This window comes from Engystomops pustulosus, chromosome 5 (assembly GCF_040894005.1).
Source record: "Engystomops pustulosus chromosome 5, aEngPut4.maternal, whole genome shotgun sequence".
NCBI lineage: Eukaryota > Metazoa > Chordata > Amphibia > Anura > Leptodactylidae > Engystomops > Engystomops pustulosus.
Genome location: NC_092415.1, coordinates 32,644,426 through 32,656,791, shown reverse-complemented (window position 1 = coordinate 32,656,791; position 12,366 = coordinate 32,644,426). Strand labels below are relative to the sequence as shown.

The 12,366-nt window shown below is 42.3% G+C and overlaps 1 protein-coding gene across 1 annotated transcript in view; it reads left to right on the top strand.

The window, feature by feature from the left end:
• Nucleotides 1-3,504: 3,504 nt before the first annotated feature.
• PIP4P2 (phosphatidylinositol-4,5-bisphosphate 4-phosphatase 2) overlaps nucleotides 3,505-12,366 on the top strand; it is a 23,827-nt gene continuing 14,965 nt past the window's right edge. The window contains exon 1 of the mRNA XM_072151567.1: nucleotides 3,505-3,722. Within this exon, the coding sequence (XP_072007668.1) occupies nucleotides 3,620-3,722 (103 nt within the window). The 5' untranslated portion in view covers nucleotides 3,505-3,619. The remainder of the gene's footprint in view (nucleotides 3,723-12,366) is intronic.

Here is a 12,366-nt window from a genome sequence, read left to right as displayed (position 1 = left end):
ACACATGTGGCGTTTTAGTTGCATTTCTTTCATTGCGTTTTTGCATTCTTGAAAAACGTATCATATTTGCATATTGGCTTTTTCAATGTTTTTTTGGTTAAAGCGTCTTCACTTGACGTCTTTGTCCCCTGCGTTTTTTTTTTTGTTTCGGCGTTTGCGCTGCGTTTTTGAAAACACATGCGTTTGTAGTCTGCGTTTAGAAACTAATGTGATTACATGCAAAAACAGCATGGAGAAGAGGATCATTGCCTAATTAAACAGCTGCTAACACTTGCGTCTACAAAACGTGAATATTACCGCTAATGTTAATACATGCGTTAATGGTTGCGTTTTGTAAACTGCTGTTTAATTAGCCAAATCTCTCTCCAGCTGGTGGAATGCGTTTTGAAACGCATGTGTTAGGGCGCGTTCAGAGAAACGCATGCGATCGGGTTATCAATCGCATGCGTTTCCCGGGAAACACATATGCGATCGGGCCGAGCCCCGCCCCCTGTGTGCTAGCGTCGGCTAGCGGAACGTGTGAACGCACCCTTAGGGTGATGCCACACATGGCGTTTTTGGTCCGTTTTTAAACATCCGTTTTCAGTCAGTTGTTGGCCGTTTACCATGCGTTTGGCTGCTTACAACCTGTTTATCTATTAAGATAATTGGGAAAAACGGACCAAAAACGCCATGTGTGGCATCACCCTTAGGCCGCGGTCACACGTAACGCTAGACGTCCATTCATAACGCAACACTAGCGCACAGGGGGAGGTCCTCGGCCCGACCGCACATGCGTTTCCAGAGAATGCATGTGCGTTCGGGCCGAGGACCTCCCCCTGTGCGCTAGCGTCGCGTTATGATGGACGCTTAGCGGTACGTGTGACCGCGGCCTTAGGGTGAAGACACACGTGGCGTTTTTAGGCCGTTTTTATTGTGCAATTTCTGAAAAACGGACAAAAACGCATACGTTTTTTACGATCTGAAAACGCACTTAGTAAAAACGGCCCAAAAACGGCCTAAAAACGCCACGTGTGTCTTCACCCTTAGGGCGCGTTCACACGTTGCGTTTTGACCTGCGTTTTCATTGCGTTTCAAACGCATATACAACAGCTGAGGAGAGGTGATTTGCCTAAATACATCACTGTTAACATTTCCGTTTACAAAATGCATGCGTTTACAAACGCAAAACTAGCGTATGGGGCCATGCCTCGGCGCGATCTCATTTGCGTTTCCGGTGATACGCATTTGCATTTCTATGGTAGCTCATGGGGACTGTAACCAAAACACTTTTGTAAATGCAGCGCTAGCGGTACATGTGAACACGCCCTCAAGTTTATTTTTTTGGTAATCATTATAGGACATATCTCCTCAGTTTAGTGTTGGTAGATGTGTCCTAGGAAGAAGTTCCTGAGTTCCTTCAGAACTTCTTTTATTATAGCTTTACATCCCGCGATCGCAAAAATATAGTTATACAAGTAATGCTAATTACCCTATGGGAAGTTTCCCATGTAGCAATTTTGTCACGTTTTTAAGCGCATTCAAAATGTGAGTGGAGGGGGTTTTGCCAAAACACATATGTTTTTCCAACTTTATGGGGGCGAAATCACCTCCACTTGCATTTTGCATGTATTTAAAAACGCAACAAAATTGCCATGTGGGAAACCGCCATCAGGCTACATCACCCGAATGCCTCAGGGCGTTTTAAAAATCCTAAAATTGTCTATTTAAATAGGCAAGCATGAGTCCGCTCCCCACTAAGATGATATGGGGACTCCTTTTGTGCTGATGGTGCGAGTCTAAGATGAGAAGGACCTCTGGTGTAATCTGAGACTTGCCTCCTGTCTGATTATGGGTTCAGGTCTCTATCTACATCCCCCTGCAGTTTGGCAGATGTGCAAAAACATCATCACAGACCAGATTATGTTTATATAAAACAGTCTAATAAAGTAATATATAAAATAATGCTCAGCCTCTATACTATAGGAAGAATAAGAATGTGAATAAGCAGGAGCTGAGAGTCTCTAATTCTAACTTCCACTTCCTCATACAAGGAGATTATTCTCTATGTAATAGGCATTGTAGATGTAGCATGGTATAAGCTTTGTGCTTTGCATACACCTATATTGCTGCATAGATGTATCATTGTGCTTCTCATCATAATTATTTATGGGATGAGACTTATCACAAACAGATGTAGGATGTTTCTTGTTACATATTCTAAATTTCCCACCTAGACGTCTCCATGGCACAGCTTGGGTTTCACGATAAGCAGCAATTCCTTACATGGTGATCCAAAAAAAATCAATCATACGTACCACTGTGACATCCCCCATCCCCGTCCTATTAAAGACATGTGAATCGTGTGATGTAGTGTTTGTATAATGTCTCTACCAATTTTCATCATTGACCTCCAGTGGCCCTAAAAGTAAAGCACAGATGTACCTAACCTAAATGCTTGCTACAGATGTCACAATAGCCCAGGGCAGGGCACAGATGCCATTGTGTTAGTCACATATGGCTTCATAAATATAGCCGTATAGATCTACATAGCGGTGTGCCGGACACTGAGGCCCACAATACTTCATGTAAAGAAGAACAAAATAATGTAACCACAATGTAGAGTGTATCTGCCAGTGAGGGACATTTATCCAGACCAGAGTTTTGAATGCTGATCTAGATATTTACTGCGTGTCAATGTGGGCACATGGCTACAATAACTCATAGTTGGCATAAATTTTTATCTTCATCTACCCTATAATACAATGGTAAATGCCTCCGTCCTCCTCAGGGCGCGTTCACATGTTCTGCTAGCGTCGCATTCATAACGCGATGCTAGCTTACAGGGGGCGGGGCTCGGGCCGATCGCATATGCATTTCCCGGTAAACGCATGCAATTGATAACCCGATCGCATGTCTTTCTCTGGAAACGCATATGCAATCGCCCCGAGCCCCGCCTCCTGTGCCTGTGCTGTCACACGTACCGCTAGGCGTCCGTTCATAACGCGACGCTAGCGCACAGGGGGAGGTCCTTGGCCGGAATGCACATGCGTTTCCAGGGAAACGCATGCGATCGCATGGCCGAGACCCACTCCCCTGTGCGCTAGCGCCGTGTTATGAACGGACGCCTAGCGGTACGTGTGACCGCGGCCAAACTGAGACAAAATGCAACAGATGCGCAAGAAAGAAAGAAACCCCATAAACGAATGTTGTCATGTGAAATAAGACCCCACTAAATAAAAAGAAAGAAAATCCATCCATTTTTACAAAAGTTTCCCAAAACATCAGCAGTGAGCTTTAGTGTATGTGCACTTGCAGCAGATTTGTTGCAAAAATTTCCGTATTGTTCCGTAACGTATATCAGAATACGGATTATAAAAGTCAACGCACACACTGCAAAGAGAAACTGATTTCTGATTGCAAACATTTCTTCAACAAATCTGCAGCGTGTGAATACGTCCTAATCCCTGTCGTGCCCCAGACTGGATGAGGGGCTATTCTTGTGCGAGGGAAGGTAGGAGGATGTCTTGCCGCCCGTCTCCTCCCACTCTTTTCCTTGTGATTGCCAGCCCTGTGACATGCACATCATGAGAAGCAGCCTCCTTCCCTCCCCTCTGCTGGAGCTGCAGCTGCTGCAGTCATGGCTGCTGATGGTATTGATGAACGCTCTCCCCTGATCTCTCCACATTCTGGCAATGTCACCCCTACAGCTCCTCCATACAGCCAGGAAAGCAACCTGCGGGGTAAGCCCAGGCGTCATCCATGCATTGTGACTAGTATGAGCAGTCTGTATGTGTCCATGTGTCCTCCAATTCAAACTCACAGAGGGGAGGTGGTACTGTAGCGCCTTGCGGACTGGCTGAATCATATGGCTCTGGATTAACACTGCAGAGGTTTGGGCTAGTACAGCTCTGATGCTTTGTTTGCCTGGGATATTAGTATACACAATAACATCCCGTCACATCCTGACGTTACACCGGATCCTGCGCTCCTTCCTAAGGGACACTCGCCATGCGTAGGATGGAGATGTCCTTTAATTATTGTATACTATGTACTTGTCTCTTTGCTACAAATGTGTTACTAGTTGTCTACTTTGTGTCTGTGTGGTAACTAAATCTGCCCGGGGTTAATCCCCCTAATGAGATTTAGCATTAGTAATAAGCCAATAATTAGTCATATACGGTTCGGTAGTGTAGGACGTTTTCCCACTCTGTGACGGGGGTGGGATAGAAAGTTGTTACACGTGATATCCAGATATTAAAGTAACAGGATTAAATATAAACAATTGGACACATTTGGTGTAAACACGATTGCACAAAATGTACAATAAGATACGGCTGAAACAAAGGAGCACATGGGTCGGTGTAACTTTTGTCAGACAGTCCTCGGGGTTGTAAGATCTTACATACGAAATGTTTCTCCTCATTGTTTCATATGCCAGCAGGGGGGTAGAGACTATCGACATTCGCACAATAGTAACATATTTAACACCCGTTTTACATTTTTCCATCAATTTTTTTTATATGCTTTTGTGTAATGTATAATCTGTAACCATTTATAAGACACAAAGTATCCGCTGTCCTAAGTATTCTCATATGACTATCCTCATGTCTTGTACGATGTTGTTATTTATATCTCTCAGTCCATGTTCACACCACTATTACCCGGGGGTGAACTACAAACATATTTTTCCATATACCGGTTTTGTTCTTTTCTTATGTGACAGAATCAGAAGAAGGGAATTATTATCTGTCTTTATATGATCCAGAGAAAATGTATTTTTTCACAATTTTCATCTTGAATCAAATGTACATGCATATTCTTATAGAAAAATGTAGGAGAGCCCCTTTGTGACAAATGTTAGGGTTCAATGGGATGAAACTGTGTAGTCAACTGTAAAAGTATACAAATAACCCATGTACATCGTGTATACTTTGTTTTATTGGAACCGTGAATGGTTATATGGATATATTGTAGAATATACACTACTGTGCAAAAGTTTTAGGCAGGTGTGGAAATATACTACTATTACTTCCAAAACATTACAATGCCACCTAATGTTGGTTTTGTATCACACAAGACTCTTTATGCTGAAAAAAATTATGTATTCAGAGCTATATGGACCTTCTCTGCGCTGAATATTATATCAATATAATTTACATACAATATCAAATGTCTGTATAAATCAGTCTCTCTAAAGAGATAAATTTTTCACAAAATGTTTGAATTCCTGGTTTACATTCAACCAATATTTTTCTCTCTGACCTATAATATGTAGTGAAATACTATTTAAAAATCCTAACAAAAAGAAAGACCAATCTGATGCCCAGACCCCCCCCCCCCCCACACCTATTACATCATATAACAGAATATTGTCATAACTTTTCTGATTGGTAGGTACACCTCTGACGATCCTGACGATTTGCATGGTAATCGCTGCATAAGATAACTATATTGCGGTTACTGTTTAAAAGGTAAAAAGCCTATAAGACTGAGAGTAAGAAGGCTCTATAAATAAAAGTGTAAAATGGTCTGTACCATGTTTGATTATTTTTCCCTATCCACAGTCTGATCAGTGGGGGTCCAACTGCTAATGATGAGAACAAGGGATTGCCAAACACATCACTGGAGTATGTCTGATAAACTCATCGACAGTGACTGAGTATGCCGGAGATACCTGAGCGCTGTGCTCAGCAACTTCCATCACTCCCATTCTAACGGCAGGACACATACTGTACATGCAGCTTTATTATTAAGTGTAAATGGGCCCCCCGTTCTCTTGGTTAGTAGTGGTTTGTTCTTGTGATTTGCGGATGGTCACAGCTCCACCAATCATATTGTTATCCCCTATCCGCAGTATTGGTGGAAACAATCAAACATCTAATTTAATTTAATTCTTAAAAATATTAAGTGAATGATCGAAGCAGAAATCCATATTTGGTGTGAGTGTCCTCTTCAAAACCGAGTATATTGGCTCACAGCTTTGGAGAGAACTTAGAAGGGGGGTTGTTCCAAACATCTTGGAGAACTAAGAACAGATATTCTGAGGATGTAGTCAGACAGCTCCTTGTCCCTTTCTGAAATCCCAGATTGAAGGATTTTGCGATCATGGCTCTGTGGGGTCATACGTCACTTTCCGGATTCGTAGTTAAGGGAGGTCACACTAAATATTGATTTGATTTAGGTTTCTTTTGTTTATTCACGTTGCATTTTGTTAAAGTCCTCCATTCACAACAATTTAACCCCCTTCCACACGATAGGGGCTAACTGATTGGTGAACGTTTCTGTGATAGGACCCTCACCGATCACGAGCTCAGGGGTCAGTTGTACCTCAAATAAACAAAGCTGACAGTCGTGCATGTGCCTTGTAAGCTCTATTCATTTCTATGGTGCCGATGGAGATAACCAAGCACTGTACTCAGCTATAGACAACGAGTACAGTTCCATAATGGAGTACAGAGATTTGTTTACTCCGTCAGCACCATAGGCCCGGAATGGAGCATCGGGACATATGTGATTGGCCACTCCATTCCTTTAGGGTGCAATGGAGGTACTTAATATATATTGTATAACCTCTTTCCACAGAATTTTATTATTATTTATTTTTTTATGGAATGGTCCAATCAAAGGAAAAAGTATACAGAATAAAATGGTGTCAACAAATGTGTAGCCCCCAAAACAAATAATTATGAAAAGAAACAGAAATCATGTATTTCATGCTTTGTATAACATCAGCATATTGCACAGTTATTCATTAGTGGCCAAAATCGGAATAAAAAATGCTTAATTTCCATCTAGAGGGTATACAGCTAGATGAGCTTTCCGCATCCACTTTTCTACTCACTGTGCAAAAGGGGCCAGAATGGTGTAAAGATCCAAATTTTTGGAAATTAAATCTACAAGTGTTTGCGTGGGTTTCCTCCCACAATTTAAAACATACTGGTAAATTGATGGGGACAGGGACTGATTTGACAAGCTTTGTGTAATCTGTGTGCGCTATATAAATAATGGAATTATCCGTAGAGAATAATAGGGAAAATTTGCTTGTTGAAAAAAGTCAGTCTTGGGCTACATTCACATGAACGTATGGCGCCGTATGGGAGCAGTACGGTGCAGCACACGTGCGGTACTGTTCCATAGCCCGTAGAAAGATACTACGGTACAGCGGGCATACATCGTGTAAAATGTAGCCTTAGGCCGCATTCACATGAACATAGGGGGATGTATGTACGGCCACACATACGTCCCCCATAGACCGGCAATGGGTGCACGGAGCGATACGGTGCGGCACACCATACCGCTCCATACACAGGGAAAAGATAGGGCACGTCTATCTTTACCCGTCTTACAGGCGGTGCGCCATGGATTGCCTCCTCCTCTCCATCGCGGCTAACGTAAGCCTGCCTGGCTGTAGCCGCGCGGGCATATGTCAGTGTGCGTGTAGCCTTATACATAACAGGTCTACTGTACGGGATGGACTACTGAGTAATATTCCCTGTGTGATATGAATAACATAAGCCCACACAATAGAGCCATGACCTATAACTGAATTTGCAGCATATATACAATTATTACGTATGCCTTGGCCTTGGTGACCTAGCTGCGGCATGTCTACTTTAAGCTAGAAGTTATTTTTTTTTATCTGAAAGTGCAATTTTAGAAGTATTGGTTGTAGCGAGTCTTGATAATCTATTCCCTGTTCTAGAAAGTAAGGCTACACGAAAGTGCAGGGAAAGATTGAACAAGACGTTCTGTGCTTTTAAGTCTGGAATTGTAATTGCACACTGATGGACCACAGCGCACTTATTACTCCTTCTGCATTTCTGGTAACTATAGTGTAGAATCTTAGGGCACAGCGGAAAACGTATGGCACGCGGCTGCACTGAATGCAATACCTTTTAATGGAGCTATTCACACATACAATTTTTAGTGGCCTGTGTATCTTGTCCACCCGTGTATGTTTGTACCACTTTCAATGAGTGTCTGTCCAATATAAGTCATTGGGTCATTGAAAAAATACAGTACAGGCGGTCCCCTACTTAAGAACACCCAACTTGCAGACTACCACTAGTTACAAACGGCCCCCTGGATGTTGGTAATTTCCTGTACTTTATCCTTAGGCTACAATAAACAGCTGTAACAGTTATCACAGGTGTCTGTAATGAAGCTTTATTATTAATTCTGGTTCTTATGACAATCCAACATTTTTAAAATCCAATTGTCACCAAGACCAAAAAAAGAAGTTGGCTGGGGATACAATGATAAAATATACAGTTCCGACTTGCATACAAATTCAGCTTAAGAACAAACCTACAGACCCCATCTTGTGTGTAAGATTGTCCTGGGGTGAAGTCTTGACATTTATCAACCCTGAAAGGAAATGAACTGAGACCTCCATGCGCTGCCAGCGCTCCACTTTATCCACAATTATCCATTTTCATGATATATTGGTGGAGGTGGCATACAGTAAATGTGTCAGATGGGCATACCATACGTTCCCCAGTCTCACAAGTCCACTCATGACAACCTGTGATTGTTCCCTGTGATTTCCCCCCAAACATCCAAGGCCTTGTTACTTCTACCTCAAAGACATTGGTTACCCACAAATGCTCCATACATACTTGATCTAAGCCCCTGATACATCCCACACATGTAATCACAAATCATTTGTTGGGCAGATTGGGGGGCATTTATTATATTAGGCTCCAGATTTTAGCAGAGTTTTGTACACTGATGTTATATTTTCCCGCACTGCCTTAATAAATTTAGTGCTCCATAAGATGAATGAATGACAGTCAGAAATTTCAAACCACATTCATGAAGGGGTTTAAAAGTTGCTAGACTTTTTGTTGGGCTTATTATGTGTTGGGAAAAGTGTAAGAATAGAAGAGCTGACCCCCAAATTGAGCGCAAAAAAAGGGTGTGTGTGTAAAAACTTTTTTTTTTTTTGGTGCCGCTGACGCATAAATCTGGCGCATGCAACGCAGAAAGAATAAGTAAGTCACCAGGAAAGACCTGTACGACATCTAGTAAATTCCCCCCACCAATTGTTTCCACGCACGAGCTGAAGGTTTATACCTATATTCCTCCGGTCATTCTGGTACTTAACCAAGGAGCATAGATAATTTTACAGCTTAATAAATAGTGTAAAAACAGCATCCAAACAGTAATGGGGCAGATATTGTCATTTTATTTCAATTGGGTTGAAAGAAAACAGAGTATAAAAACGTAAAAAAACAAAAAGCAGACGAGGGCAGCAGCGCTAAGGGATGCGGTGTCTTATGTAATTATTCCATTCTAAAGCTGCATTCACACGAGCGTATGGGGGACGTATATACAGCTGACGTATATACGGCGTATATATTTCCCCCATACATGGCAATGGGTGCACGGCGCCCTACGGGAGCGGTACGGTGACACATACTTGCTTTCTGTTGTCGGGAGGAATCCTGCCCTGCGCAATGTTCCTCTATGGAGAGGGGCATGGGTGTGCAGCACTCCACCTCTCCCCAACGCCGACGTGTGTCCGGTGTGCTATGGTGCGGTGGGCACACGTCAATGTGAATGTAGCCTAAGGCCGGTGCCACACGCACCGCTTTGTCTGCGTTTGAAAACGCAGACAAAGCCGCGCCTACTGTGGCGGGCCGCGGCCCGATCGCATCGGCGTTTCTATGGAAACACCTGCAATCGGGAACGAGCCACCGGTGTTTTGCGTTAATTTAATGCAAAACACCAGCGGCTTGTTCCCGACACATTACCCACGGCGTTTTGAACACGTTTTTGGCCGTTTTTAAGCAGTCCGTCAAAAAACATATGCGTTTAAAACGCATCCGTTTTTGGCAGGTTTGGCCAATTATCTTAATTCAAACTGGTCAAAACCGCATGCGTTATCAAAAAACTGCATGCGTTTTTTAACGCATGCGTTTTTTGACCGACTGCTTGACACCAGGCCAAAAACGTGTTTAAAGCGCCACATGTGCCATCACCCTAACAGGGTGATAGACAAAGACCAGCTCTGTGGAGCCTGATACCAATGTATGTACCTGTTATCTGTTAGTTACAGCTGCTAGAAGACAACAAATATTGCCTATTTTTATGTTGGACCCCATAATAAGTCAGTGGAGTCTGTTGGATATAGTTGGGATCTGTTATAATAAGAATTTGGTACAATTCCATCTTTTACATTTCAAATAGACTGTACATGAGAGTAAGCACTTGTTATGATGTCTCCTGATGTTCTGTTTCCCTTTTAGAATATTCAAATTCATCCATATCAGTATATCTCTCATCTCTTATATCTCCAACTTCTTATCTGCCTTAGTTTTGATCACCTTAAGTAACGGTTAGTTGTCAGGACTTGAAGGGGTTAAAAAACACAGCACCTTTCTTCCAAAAAAAGTACTGCACCTGAACAAGGTTTGTGCTGTTATTGCAGCTCCGTTCTATAGAGATGAATGGAGCTTAGTTGTACTACCCATGGTCAGGTGTGGTGCTGTTTTTAGAAGAAAGCAGCCATGGTTTCTATGTGTTGCCATGTTTAACCTTGTTAAGTGACCTGTACCCGGTGTCCTATCATAAAGGATGGGTCATCTCTATCGATCACCAAGAAATCTCTGTTAATGTGTTCAGTGCATTTGACGCACTATCGGAAAGGAATTTATGATCTCAAAGCAAAAAGGTGAATATGCCCACAGCGATAACCCTCTCTGTAACCTGTTATCGAGGACAATCATGGAAGGCACGACTCTACCTGCCATAACAATACTATACAGTCACTTTTTGACAAATTGGTTTGTAGAATTCAGCAAAATTGCAAAGCAAATACTGTAAGCAATTGTCTTCCAATCAATATCTGTCTCTGTCACCAGTCTCTCCTTGTTGCTGACATTATATTTTGGTCGTCCTGTGTAATACCAGCAGACTATAGAAGATTTTCTATTTCTGCTGCATTTGTGCTATGAATGTACAGATTAGATCCTGGCCCAATGATCACAAGAAATTATTAAATGAGCCCTGCGGATAATACGTGTTTATTTTCTCCTTTGGGAGGTGTCACATGGTGGATAAGCTCTCTCAAGGACTAGCGGAAAGGAATAATACAGCACATGTATTCATTCTGCATGTCCTATTTCATGTCTGACTGGAGAGACTAGAGCTAAAAAACATGTGTAGTTACATTCTGGATCTCCAAACCTCTAAGAAATATTGTCAGGAATGCTGAGTGATAATTTCCTGTGAAGACCCCTGTACATGGCTGTATCACTCCCTATACAGCACCTATAGAACTCAATGGTGCACATGTATCTTAAAGGAAACCTACAGGGGAGATCGGGTGGTAGGTGCATCTATAGGACGTGAGGATATCCCTTTAAAGGGCTACTCCTCACATCACCGCAATTTTTTAAATAACTTTTAATTCCCTAATATGTTAATTTTGTAAAGAGGCTACTGGGGCGTGGAGTAGCCGGAGCTGAGGCTACACGGCGCGGCTACTCCATGCCCCAGTAGCCTCTTTGACCCTCCTACCAGATGTCTTCGCCCTCGTCCGCACCTGGGTTCAAGTCCCAGGGTCAACATCTGCAAAGAGTTTGTATATTTTCTGTTTGCCTAAATTTCCTCCAGGTCCTCCGGTTTCCTCCCATACTCCATTGGGGACAGGGACTGATTTGGGAAGCTCTGTGCAGCGTTGCGTAGTCTGTGTGTGCTATATAAAGGAATAAAAAAACCAAACCATTTAATAGAATGATACTGAAATTGAATAGATTTTTGGCTTTTATCTTCCAAATAAAAATCTTCAGGAAAAATAATCTCCAAATCTTCAGGAGGCATGAGGACGGTGATGTTACAGGACGCACAGTCTCCTCTTCGCACATGTGTGGTTAATAAAGTGAAAGTGTCTGTGACAGTCCGTGGCGCCCAGCTGTGGGCTATTTTTCCGCCTCGCTGCCTGTGTCAGGATGGGAATGATATAGGGCCGGACAGACAGGTTAATGTGTTCTGGATTCCTGAAATCTCTCCTGCTCACGTTAAGGATATTTTTTAAAAGCTGGTTGTAAAGATTTGTTGATATTCTTTTGAGTTTTCTAACAAAACCACTGAAAGATTCTAACAAGAGCAAGAATATATAAGAAAGGAATCTTTTCTCCTTATTTCTGGGGCCCCTTCTGATTATGGTTAGAAGACGGAAAGAAAAAATCATAAAAGGGATTTTTTTAAATTTTTCATTTATTTAATTTTTTTTCATGGTTTTAACCGGTTTCTGTATCGCCTATAGAAGTGAATGTAGAAAGCCGCATATGTGTGGGACACTTGTCAGAGGACTTCTGTTCTCCAAATAGATTGGGTCGTTCCTCTGGGACCTGCACATATCATATACCATAATGGTTT